Source organism: Sebastes fasciatus, chromosome 11 (assembly GCF_043250625.1).
Source record: "Sebastes fasciatus isolate fSebFas1 chromosome 11, fSebFas1.pri, whole genome shotgun sequence".
In the NCBI taxonomy this organism is placed as follows: Eukaryota; Metazoa; Chordata; class Actinopteri; order Perciformes; family Sebastidae; genus Sebastes; species Sebastes fasciatus.
Genome location: NC_133805.1, coordinates 17532658 through 17545156, shown reverse-complemented (window position 1 = coordinate 17545156; position 12499 = coordinate 17532658). Strand labels below are relative to the sequence as shown.

General features: G+C 41.2%; 2 protein-coding genes across 3 annotated transcripts; both read left to right on the top strand.

Moving 5' to 3' along the window:
- LOC141777189 (uncharacterized) lies at nt 1–2193 on the top strand. Its single transcript, XM_074651233.1, has 5 exons — nt 1–367; nt 456–602; nt 702–820; nt 1003–2055; nt 2142–2193. Exons 1-4 carry the CDS (start codon nt 106–108, stop codon nt 2017–2019), a joined length of 1545 nt encoding a protein of 514 aa, XP_074507334.1. The 5' UTR covers nt 1–105; the 3' UTR covers nt 2020–2055; nt 2142–2193.
- A 5212-nt stretch (nt 2194–7405) lies between these two features.
- Nucleotides 7406–11160, top strand: LOC141777188 (uncharacterized). 2 transcript variants are annotated; one of them, XM_074651230.1, is made up of 5 exons: nt 7407–7707; nt 8035–8175; nt 9020–9138; nt 9962–10511; nt 10695–11160. In XM_074651230.1, exons 1-5 carry the CDS (start codon nt 7428–7430, stop codon nt 11120–11122), a joined length of 1518 nt encoding a protein of 505 aa, XP_074507331.1. In that variant the 5' UTR covers nt 7407–7427; the 3' UTR covers nt 11123–11160. The 2 variants fall into 2 exon arrangements, with proteins under 2 accessions (XP_074507330.1, XP_074507331.1); XM_074651229.1 differs by having other exon boundaries at nt 7406–7707; nt 9962–11160.
- The last annotated feature ends 1339 nt before the right edge of the window (nt 11161–12499 follow it).

Below are 12499 nucleotides of genomic sequence, written 5' to 3'. Positions count from 1 at the left end.
GCTGACTGGTTGATCACCTGCTGCTAACATGTGCCCAGAATTAAAAGCCGTGACTCAGTTGCTCTTCATAGTGCTTTCCATCTACTCTGAGCTTGCATCTCCAGTATGGCAGGTGACGATGGAAGCAGATTATGTCACGCTGCAGCAGTCTTATTAGTCCTGTGCGCTTTGACCGATAGTTTAACTTGTTTTAGCTTGAGCGGGCTGAGCAAAACAGTTAAGCAGGACGAGGTAGCTAGTGTGGCCTCAGGGATGGAAGTAAAGCGAGGAAGTAGTCTCTTCAATGGGAAAGAACTTAACTCCCAGTCTGCTGCCACAGGAAATGATGGACTGCTGCACATTGACTCAGATCAATCCGATGGCACAGGTAAGGTTTTACTGATGATTTGATATACTACATGGTACTCAAACCAAGGCGTGTGGCCAGTATTAACTTTGTATCTGAACTCCTAAAGGGATGTTGGAGCAGCCATCCCAGCTGGGGGACAACATGGCCGACGAAGCAGCATGGAGACGCTTGAATTGTTCCCTGCACTGTGGGCAAAGCAAGATGAAGTTGAGAGCCATGGGACCCGGAGCTGCTGACCTCCAGCTAGACATGGGTATTGTAACACAACCAACTTGTTTAATGTCAGTTTATGTTACAGCTGTAAGCACATGACCGTTTGGCAAAGATTAATGTCTTTCTTCTTCACCTCCAGGCAACGCACGTCCTCTACCTTTGACCCAGGTGCCTGGGAGCTGTGACTATTCAATGCGGCAAAATGCACTGGGCCTCGTTCTGGTTGTTCCCTATGACGGCTGCAATGTGATACAAGAGGTATACTCCTAATTATATGGCTAAGAGAGCTGTACATAGTGTACAAAATTATCTATAAGCCATGAGAGGCATTTAAGTGAAAGTATTGCTCGACAACGTGTCAATGAATGAAGTTTATTAGCTAGCTTTTACAAATGCTGAAGTGTATTATCAGCTAAGCTACTTGTATATTCTTGTTTCAGGATGGGAATTACGTGTTGCCAATGAGTTGGTTGGGGACTCTAGTTAAATTCACCTGTCCCATGTTGAGAAGTTCTGCTCCAGCGCCTCCTTCGACCACCCCTAAGCCTACTCAGCAGCCTTGGACACCCCTTTACGTCTCCGATCCTAGCAGTGATTATTATTCCTATTTGTATTACTGCTATTACATGAATATGATGATGATGATGATGACGCCGGCACCAACTCCTGGTGCTGCTACAACTACTGCCAAGCCTGACGTGACCACCGTAACCCCCAAGCCATCTGTGGAGAAACCCCCTCCTGCAAATCCGTACTATTATCCTTATTACCCTTACTACCCTTACCCTCAGTACCCCTACTACACCCTGCCAAATATCCCAGTGAAGACTGCCAAACCGACTACTACTGCCAAACCTATTACTACTGGACCTGTCACTAGTGGAATGACTACTACAGCCAAGATGACCACAGCAGAGCCGGCAGTAACCACCAAGACCCCTCAAAAAACACCCAAGCCTTATTACCCATCATATTATCCCTTCTACCCTCCAGCAGGACAACAGATGCCTGGAGACCCCATTTACTACTACCAATTTATGCAGCACTTCTACGGATGGCCTCAATACCCACAAAATCCAAGTAACCCCATGCAAACTACTCCGCCTCCAACTCTCACAACTGTTAAGCCGGTTGACGCAGTTCCCACCATTAAACCTACGTCCAAGCCAACAACTGTCTCTGCTCCTACAACAACTACACCATGTACCCATACACCAAAACCCAGCAGCGGCAGCAACCCAGACCCGGTGAGTCCATATGTTCCTTACTACCAGCTCCCCTTTGCTCCATACCTCTCGTACAACAAGGCTGGCAAACTCCCAGTAGACCAGAAGTACATGCCTCAAGCTGGCTACAAATCTGGACTGGAGCCTCGAGCACACCCACATCAAGGCTTCAACTACTGGCAACCTGTGCCCTGGTTTCCACTCAACGGGCAAAGACGATCTTCAATTTGACTAGAATAAATCTGCCTGAACATGTAATGCCAAATGGTAAGTATCACTTGTTCACATTTGAAATGAAATCAGTATGGATTTAAAAGTAGTTTCTCAACCATAACTGTCTTGCTTTCTTTCAGGGGTTGGTGTCCTGTGATACTGAGCATTCAATAAACATGTTTTTACTCGGCACTTTCATGTCATTCATGCTTCATCTGAAATGCAAATGTTTCCCTTTGTGCCACAGTGCTTAAACCTCTTGGCTTGGCCCATGTGTGTTTATCAAATTGTAGTGACTAATTCTACAGTAGGTCTTTGTAAATTACACTAAGGTTCAACAACTTTTGATATTTATTTTCAAAGATGCATTTGGCAAGTGTTAATGTCCTGCATAGACTGTATATGCAGGAAACTGCTAATTTACCTGGCTTTTTTTGTTTTTGTAATTGTGATCGGCAAAGGGATGAATGTTTAGTCCAAGCTTACCAATAGGGAAACACAGGTTGCTAATCACAATGAGGGCCTTAATTTTAACACTAACTGTACATCGCAAGAGTCCCAACAACTTTTTTTTTTTTTTTTATAATGCCATGGCTGCCTTTTAGAAATTAAGGTCAACGCCAACCCTGAAAGAAACCTGGGAAATAGATTACTTTCTGTGTGATCCAATACCCTATTTAGTATGCCAGAACGTGCCCCAATATGTAGTATGTCAAATGCAGAATAACAAAATGTCCTACATCTAGCAGATATATGAGCTCAGAGTTCAAGGTGCAATGTTGTGACTAAGTATGTCCCAATTGTACATATAGTGAATGCAACAGTACATACTTTTTAAAAGTATGACTTGTAATGTAGCCATGGTCTTGGCTCTATGCTGCAACTGGTAGTATCTAATGGGAGTCACAATATCTTTGCTGCCTTGAAAAATAAGTGCTCACAAACACTGTTGAATATGAAATGTAATATTACACTTTTCAGCAGTAAAGGCTATTATTATTTTGATCTCTTGATGGGAAGTAGTGCAGCACATCTGAAGTACATTTGGTGCACATTCAATGGTTCAGATTAATGTTTTTTTTTTATGATAATTCATTCATCTAAGGCAGTGGTTCCCAACCGTTATTTCTTGTGACTCATTAATACAAAGCCACCTGTCATCTTGAGCTGCAGGTCTTGAAGAGAGAATTTTCCCTTCTCGATTTGATCTGAATCGTTTTCAGAGGCTCAAAAGTAGAATAATGGAGTATTTCAAAAGTAAATATTACAAAACATTTTTGTTGCAGAATCTTGTTTCTTATTTCTTAATCACCTAGAGACCCCTTGCATGGGGCGGGAACCACTGATCTAACATTCTTATATTTTTTAACTTTATTTTCTGAATTTTCAAAATCTCTACTAAATTGAGAAATTCTCACCCAGGTACTACTTGTCAAGTACTCAAGGCTGCTCCTCACCTTCTGCTCCTGTGAAGCTGCTAAAGAGACTGGTTGGTTGTACCTGACCGCCTGGACATGGGGGCAACTTTATCAGTGTGGGATAGCATTTTGGAATAATTGAGGTTGGATTAAAAGGCATACATTTGTCTACTTTTTCAAATCTTTGCCATCTCTTCGTCATCTTAATTTGCTTCTAGTTATTTGATATGAAACCCCCTCACGCCTGTATATACTCATACAGCGTGCACACACACCCCATTCTGTCTGTTCCTATATATTTCCACATGGTGCTCTCTCTCCTCTAGGCACCCCGTGACACACACATCTACACACATCACTGAAACTAAGCCACACGTGACAACAGATACGTGTAATGCTGGTCTTGGAAAGCAAAGATGCGCATCTGTATTTTTTTCCTTTTCTTTTACTTAAGTTCTTGAATACTAGACGGAGCTCAGGAATAAGGACTATTCTGTAGAGGAGTAAGAAATCCTGAAATGCATCCTTTAACGGTCATCACACAGTCTCTGTCCAGCATGGGAGAAGCAAGTATCCTTTCATGCAACACTGTGCTTCTCTCCATTTTGTAATGATTGCTGCTTTCCCATTTTTATTTCAAGTATCTTAAGGATTGGTTTGGTCTCTACAATGAAGGTGAGTCCTACATGTACATTGCTTTTTTATTTTACCAGTGATTAGTATTTAGGATGGAAGACCATGCTATGTATTTGTAGTTTAGCAGCATTTATGTTTTGTGACTTCTGTTCATACAGACTAAATGAATAGTATGACCAGAGACTGAAAAAATCACAGAGTAGGAACATAGCATGGGAAATATGACAAAAAATAATGCCACAATTTAATGTTTAAGCTCATTCTGCATTCTATGTTAATTCATAAACTTTGTCTGTATGATAACAGGAAACAAACAAATACCGTGGGGATTAAAGAGATTCAAGCAGTTGATTTCAGTCAGAGATCTGTGTCCCACCTCTGAATATCTTCAGTCCATCTGTGGCCATATTCCCAGCCAGGGCACTTAGTCCCTCCCCCAACCCTGACATTTGCTCCAACCCTACGTGTTGTCTTTATAAAAGATTATGATGTGGACATGAATGAGGAAGAGGAGGGAGAGGTATTTATGAGAAAGGCCACAGCAGGCCATTGGTGGGAGGACTGTGGAGATGATGGTAACTGTGACACACAACAACACCAGAGAGGAGGAGGAGGAGGAGGCTGCATGGTAAACAGTCGCAGCTGGGCTGAGGAGCTCAAGGATATCTTTGCACCACGAGAAGAAGACTGTTACAGTGGAGGGCGAACCAGACTGTCCAGCATCTCTGTGAGTGATCTTGTCTTTCTGTCTGAAACACACAAGCACTGAATTACTCACTCCGAGTCCATTTGTTCGGACAAATTCCACGGCATCCCTCAGGGATTCAGCAAAAGTCCTGGTTTCTACAAATAACATACTTCTCAGAATAATAGAAAAACACAATCTCAAGTCAAAAAAATGAAAGGAAGAGTGTGTAACATTATTTAGCAGAAATGGATTATAATATTCATAACTATGTTTTAAATTATTAGTGTTTATTACACCGCTTTGTTGAATACTCGATTCTGATTGATCAATCACGGCGTTCTACGGTCTGTTATTTCTCTATAGCAGACCGTTGCTATGTATAACAGACCGTTGCTATGGGCGCAGTTCTGATCAGGGGCGTGTCCAGACATTTTTGATAGGGGTGGCACCAGTGGGGCACTGACTTATGCAGGGGTGGCATGAAGTGTGAGCAGGAGCGCCTGCGCACAGACATATACACTCACGTATGCACGCACGCGCACACACACACACACACAAGAAAATACACACCCACACCCAGGTGTCGGCATAGCATTAATTTACCATGTTTGTCTCCACAACCCATATCTACTTCACTTATTAACACTGCAAGCAAGAATAGACCTACTAGTCACAACATTCAGGAAAAGGCAACATACAAATGTGATTGAAAACTACCATACTTTATTCTAACCTCAAAAACAACCTTCCAAGGTATGATATACAGTACATACAAAAAAGACAATGCACTTTCTGTATAAAGTGCACTGTATAAAGTGCCAACAAAATTACAATAAATAAGCCTGTTTGGGCAAATAATTTACTTGACAAAACTTGTCACATGTGCCACAGTGTAGTAAGTTACTGTAGTATTCTCAGCAACAGAGAAACCTGAACTCCCAGGTATAAACAAAAGTCACATCCCTCCTCACATACCAGCAAACCTTGTTTTAACATTGTAAAGTGAACTGTTAAATAATGCCAAAATAATTTGTAAATTCCCAAAGTAGGTTACATACAAAAGAAAATCCTTATTCTAAAACAGTCACTTTATAAAGTGCCAACAAAATTAAAATAAATAAGACTCTTTGGGCAAAATATTTACTTGACAAAACTGTGCAAAACTTTACATGTGCAACAATGTAAATGGTTGGAGGTACAGACCGTGTAGAATATTTTATCAACAGAGATAGCTGACCTTACCAGAGCTTATGTGTGCATAAAAAAAGCTTACATCACTTGTAACAAATCTTGTTTCAACACTGATTTGTTACAGTAATAATGCTACAAAATAACCTGTGACTCCAAAAGCCAACATAAGAAAACAATGCACATTAAAAAACACAGTCACTCTCCGCCTATAAAGTGCAAACATATTTAAAATACATACGCCTCTTTGAACAAATTATTTAACCAAACAAATTATAAACTTTACATGTGCTACAGTGTTGGTTACTCTAGTATTACCATTCAAGAGACCCAATCTATTTTGACAGTTCCTTCCTTCCTTGCTTCCTTCCTCCCTCCCTTCTTCCTGTCCTTCTCTCTTTCTTTCCTCCCTCTGTCCTTCCTCTGTTCTTCATTCCGTCCTTCCTCCCTCCCTTCTTCCTTCCTTCCTTGACCTGAGGAAAACAGGAGGGTTAAAACAGTGCAATTCGCCTGTTCTTGTGTTTGCTTGCAAACACTTTGATAAAATCATCCATGTTGAGTGCCCTCGCTCTTCTTGACTCAATACTTAGCAAACCTAAATGGCTTAGTCTGTTGTCTAGCATGGTTGTCCTCAAATGAGTTTTAATGAGCTTTAGAGCTGAAAAACTCCGCTCACATGCAGCACTGCTGACTGGGAGGGCTAGATGGCTAAATAGTAGCTTTAGCATCGTTGACAGTCAAAACAGTGTTTGCTAATGAGATGAGATGATGACAGCCTTGTGCCAATTACAATAAAAAGAAATAAAACAAGACAGGGTAAATGTTTAGCTTATTACCGTTACAGCTTTTAACTACAGGCACAGTAAGTGTAGTAAAATGTAGGCTACTCACATCTTTCACGACGACGCTCCAGAGACGTGTTGCTTCGATAGACTGAGTTTGTTTCACCTGTAGGTTCACCTGCTCAAACTTCTTCTTCTTCGCGCCTTTTTTTTTTTGCAGGCTACATACTACTTTAGCGCATCTCTGCCTCTCAGGTTTGAGAAGGAACTGCAACTCTAAACAAGAGTGCAGTTTACATTCAGTGCCGTGGCCCGCCTCTGACTGGGCATATAGCCAATCATATTTTAAGATATTGGGGTGGCACTTGGGGTGGCCAATCAGATTTCAGGGGTGGCCCGTGCCACCCTAGGCCACTCCCTGAACACGCCAGTGCTCTGGCAGACCGTTTTTTGTGTTGAATTATTGTTTTCTTAGTAGCCGTGTAATAAGCGGGATAATGTTCAGCTAGCAGGTCATTGTTGTTGGCGATGCAAGCGGCAGTGGTGCCCTGTTGGGGGTTTATTTCACAACATTGACTGGCTCGCTGTACATTATCCCTTACATAATCCCCTAAAACTAAGAATCGTTGTGATTGGCTGTGGCAGCCACCGCGCGCAGAGCACGTCACAGTTCAAATAGCTGCAGCACACCTGAGTCTGTCATTCCCAGGAGTCATGCACGACACAATGATGCGTAAAGGAAAGAGGAAAAGCGCTACTGTTTACCTGGCTGCAGCGCTTATTCTGGCGTGTTATTTGGCGCAAACGATAGACTGTTATCGACTGAAGAAAACAGAAAGACGAGAAGGGCGAAAAGAAGCAGCTGCAGCCAGAACTAGAGGCGTCCAAGAGGGTGAGATTGTGTTTGGGAGAGCTTATGTGAAAGGATCAGGCCTCGAATCACCAGCTGCAGACGGGACCAAGGATGAAGCTGCTTATCAAGCTGACTTTGCAGGTAAATCTTTTAAGGTCAAATACTTTTTTACTGTTTACTGTATTTGGTGGTCATATCATGGATGTTAGGCGATTATCACAATCCTTTTGAGTTTCCCTTTTTACTACTGATTTGCACCCATTTTAAAAAATAGTTTTTTTTTTATCAAGATTTCTGCTTAGAGATTTCTACAGGTGGTTGTACTTTTATATACTTCAATGGTTATGCTTTAACTAAGGTTATACTTCTAGTTACTCTTCCATCTTGTGCTGTATTGAATTAAAGTGGTGTGCAGTTAAATTTCTGTTTACAACTCCTAAAAAAACTAATCCCAATGTTTCCTTTCAGGCTGGTCTAAAGGACAAACACAAGACACCAGTTCCAGAGAAGCCTTTTGGAAGCGCATGGCGACCTCCCTGCAGTGTGGTGGAAACCAGCTGAAGTTCAGAGCAGTGGGACCAGGAGCTTCTCAGTTTGCAGTGGAACAAGGTGAATTAATAAGTCTTAATAAGCTTTGATTTAAAAGAACTAGAACAAAAGAAATGCATAAATAATTGCACTCTTCCATAGTAGCTCTAGGGGTCATCATCATATATGTTCAGTTCTTCATAAGCTCTGAGGAGAGATTTTGCATGTTGTGCTTTATATAAACATTCAAGAACATTGCGACAAAGTGCAAAAGAACATCAAGACATATTTAAAACAGTTATACAAACATAAATCATTAAAGATTAGAAAATAAAAGCTAGGATAGAAGCTAAACTAGAATATAAAAAGCTCTAGTGCAGTGTGTATATAAGATCATTATCTGGTTTAATAAAAGGCAGCAGCAAAACAGGAACGTTTTAAGCTTTGCTTTAAAAGAAATTGGTGGAGTTGGTCCTGCAGTTTTCTGGGAGCTTGTTCCAAATATTTGGTGCATAAAAACTGAATGCTGCTTCTGCATGTTTAGTTCTGACTCTGGGGACACTAAGCAGACCTGATCCAGATGACCTGAGAGGTCTGGATGGTTCCTATTTCATAACATGGCAGAAGATCAGAAATGTATTTTGGCCCTAAACTATTTAGTTCTTTGTAAACCAGCAGGAGTATTTTGAAATCAATTCTCTGAGAGACAGGGAGCCAGTGTAGACAGCTCAGAACTGGACTGATATGATCCACTTTCTTGGTCTTAGTGAGGACTCTAGCAGCAGCAGCATTCTTAATCAGCTGCAGCCGTCTGATTTTTTTTTTTTTTTTTTTAGGAAGACCAATTAGCTATCTTATCTGTTACAATGTGCAATGTAGTCCCACTGATTTCATATAGTCACATTGAGTTTTTCTTCCCCCACAGGAAATGCCCCTCCAGTGCCTCTGGCCCAAGTCCCTTCCACCTGTGGCTACAACATGCAGAGGAACCCTCTGGGGCTCGTCATGTTGGTTCCCTTTGATGGCTGCAACATTGTTCAAGAGGTAATGCTGTTTAATGCTAATTGTTGCTACCAATAGTTGACAATCTCTGGCTAATCCTGGCAATTAAACCTACAGTAGGCAGAATATTTTCGCATCATTGGGCAAAAATTCCATACCTTTTCATCATATTGTAATTCAAGTGTTCTGAGTGAAAACTACACTTCTGCACCTCAAGGCTCTGTTTTCAGGCTTCAAAAAAATCTAGCCTTGATGGGAGACTTTAGCCAATCACAGGTTCTTTCAGAGTGTTCCAATTGGCTGTTCATTCAATAGAGGCAGCTGTCAATCACTGGTGAACTCCGATAAAAGTCAAACTAGTCTAGGCATTACAGTAACAGAATATTGTTTCATATGATCAGCGCTACCTAGTTTGATTGGAGTCTGCCAGTGATTGACAGCTGCTCATAGATGGCAGGCTCAAGCTTGGCTATGATTGGTTGTTTTCCTACTGTCTTGCAGATGCCATTAGGAGCACACAGAGGCACATGATTTTTCAGATTATCTGTCTCATGCACTACTGTCAGGACATAGTAACTGTTAAATAAAAAACTTTTTGCTCCTATTTTACTTCAGCTTAAAAGTATTACTGTGGTGTAACAAAGGGCTAAAATTATAGCTTCTCAAATGTGAGTGTTTTCTGCTTATTGTTTCCCATATTAAACTATGCTGTAACTTTGGTTACACCATTATTTTCAGATTTTTTAAAATGTATTTTTATTGATGGTTGTCTATACAGTACTGAAACTAATTGTTTACAGGCAAGTGTAACCTTAACTGGTTTGTGATGCCCTGGTTTCTAATTTGTTTGTTTTCTCCTCCTTAGGGTGGAAGTTATGTGCTCCCAATGCGTTGGCAAGGAATTCCTGTCTCACTCTGGTGTCCCAAACCTGCAGCACCTGCTCTCACAACTGCTGCCCCTGTACCTGAGACCAGCCAGGCCCCAGTACCCGAACCTACAACAAACACAAAGAAACCAGGAATTCCCCAACTTCCACAATACCCTTTCTTCCCACCTTTTTACCCCTACTTTCGACCCCCTTTTCCGGTCACAACAGCTGCACCAACCACCACCACCAACCCGACTACAACCACCACTGCAAAGCCAGCAGTTGGAAAGCCAGCAGCTCCATCTGCAGCTCCATCTGCAGCTCCAGCTCCTCCATCTGCAGTTCCTTTTCCTTTCTACCCACCTTTCTATCCTCCCTTTCCTTGGCCTGGCCCTTCGCCAGCAGCTGCCAAACCCATGCCTAAACCTCAGCCACCCCAGTTTCCACCCTATATGCCTTTCTATCCTCCATATCATCCTTTACCTCAATTTCTCCCTCCCTATCCCCAATATCCAACTCCAAAGCCCATAACGACGACTACACCAATTACAACTAATCCAACTACGACTAAAACTACAACCACTACCCTGACCAAGCCAAAACCGCAGTTTCCACCCTATATGCCTTTCTATCCTCCATATCATCCTTTACCTCAATTTCTCCCTCCTTATCCCCAATATCCAACTCCAAAGCCCATAACGACAACTACACCAATTACAACTAAACCAACTACGACTAAAACTACAACCACGACCAAACCAAAACCTCAGCCACCGCAGTTTCCACCGTACATGCCTTTCTATCCTCCATATCATTTACCTCAGTTTTTCCCTCCCTATCCCCAATATCCAACTCCAAAGCCCAAAACGACGACTACACCAACTACAACCACTACCAAACCAAAACCTCAGCCACTGCAGTTTCCACCATACATGCCTTTCTATAATCCATATCAGCTTTACAATTATAGGGATTTTATACCTCCCTATCCCCAATATCCAACCCCAAAGCCAAAAACTACAACGACCCCAGCTACGACTACAACAACTGTGAAACCAGATCACCCGCCGCCACCGCCGCAACATCAACAACATCATCCCCATTTTCATCCTCAACTTCGCTATCCATTTATGCCAATTCCCCCTCCTCGAGGCTAGCCTGCTGAAATGTTTCTAATAAATGGTTTGAATAACATAAGTGACCTGTTGTGTTGTCTTTACTTGTTGACTTTTACTTGAATCTGTTTATCAAGAAGTGGCCTTAAGTGTGTGTGTAGTCATATTGGAAGAAAAATTGGTCTTTACTCTTGTCAAAATGTAGAGCTTTGTATATGAAACTGCTCCATTGTAATCTGAACAGCTTCTTAATTGGGCTGTTTGGAGACTGTCCACATGGTGGCGCCATGGCTAAACCATTTCTTGGTGAGTCCCTAGTGGGAACATTTTGTCTGGATCATTATATAAAGTTGTGCTTGTGTGTGCACAAGCTTTACTGAAAGGACTTGGTTGTATTTTTTTATATATTTCAGTGAAAAGTAAAGCCCTTTTAATGAGATTCCTCATAACATTTAGCAGGTGTGAAGGAGGTTGGCCTTATTCAAACATTACATTTAAATTGTGCCACCTCTATGAAATAGAGAAGCCAACAACTGAGGAACAGCACTTAAACACACTGTAGCTGCTGTATCTTTGATTGTTTTTGTGCCTCATCATTTTTTGGTTTGGTCACTGCATCCAGAAGTAAGCAAATACACATGATTGTAACTGTTCAAACTCAATTAAGCTGATGGTATGGTTTGATACATGTAGAAATGGTTATACTTTCTTAACTACTGGAAATGACAATAATTAAAAACTAATAGGTGATATTCTGAGACCTTGAAGGAAAAGATGTTGGCAGTAAACAAAGCAATACATTTGATATCATACATGAAAGTCAAATGTAAAAGATACTTTATAAATCTTTTTACAAACTGTAAAATAACTATTTTGTGTTTCTTCTGCGTTTCTATATTGCCTTTACACTCATACATACCTCCAGCAAAGATGTTATGTTTTTGAAATGGTCTGCCTGCCAGCACATCTTAAAAACTAGGTGACTTAAGGGTGCCCTGAAGGGTTAACAGGACTGACCATGAAACCCAGTGTCCCTAGTCCGAGTCAGGATGGGGACCTTTGTCGCATGTCATTCGCCATCTCTCTTCCCTCTGATTTCTTATCCTTCCTCCTTCCTCTTAATTGTCAACTCTATAATAAAGGCCAAAAAATGCCCAACAGATTTAGAAAATGTTCCCGTTTTCAGGGTAAAATAAATCCATTTATGATAATATACTAAATGGATTAGGATTGCAAGATTTATACACATTCTTGGTGTATTTCCATTAATTCTTTTCATTGTCTTTGGATATACTGCTGCTCTTGTTTTATATTTCCACAATCCTCTTATCCACATATTTTTCCATTACTGAACAATGGTGTAAATAGCAGCTGCATATTTATATAATCTCCTCAAATATCCTTTTTTTCAACAATTCT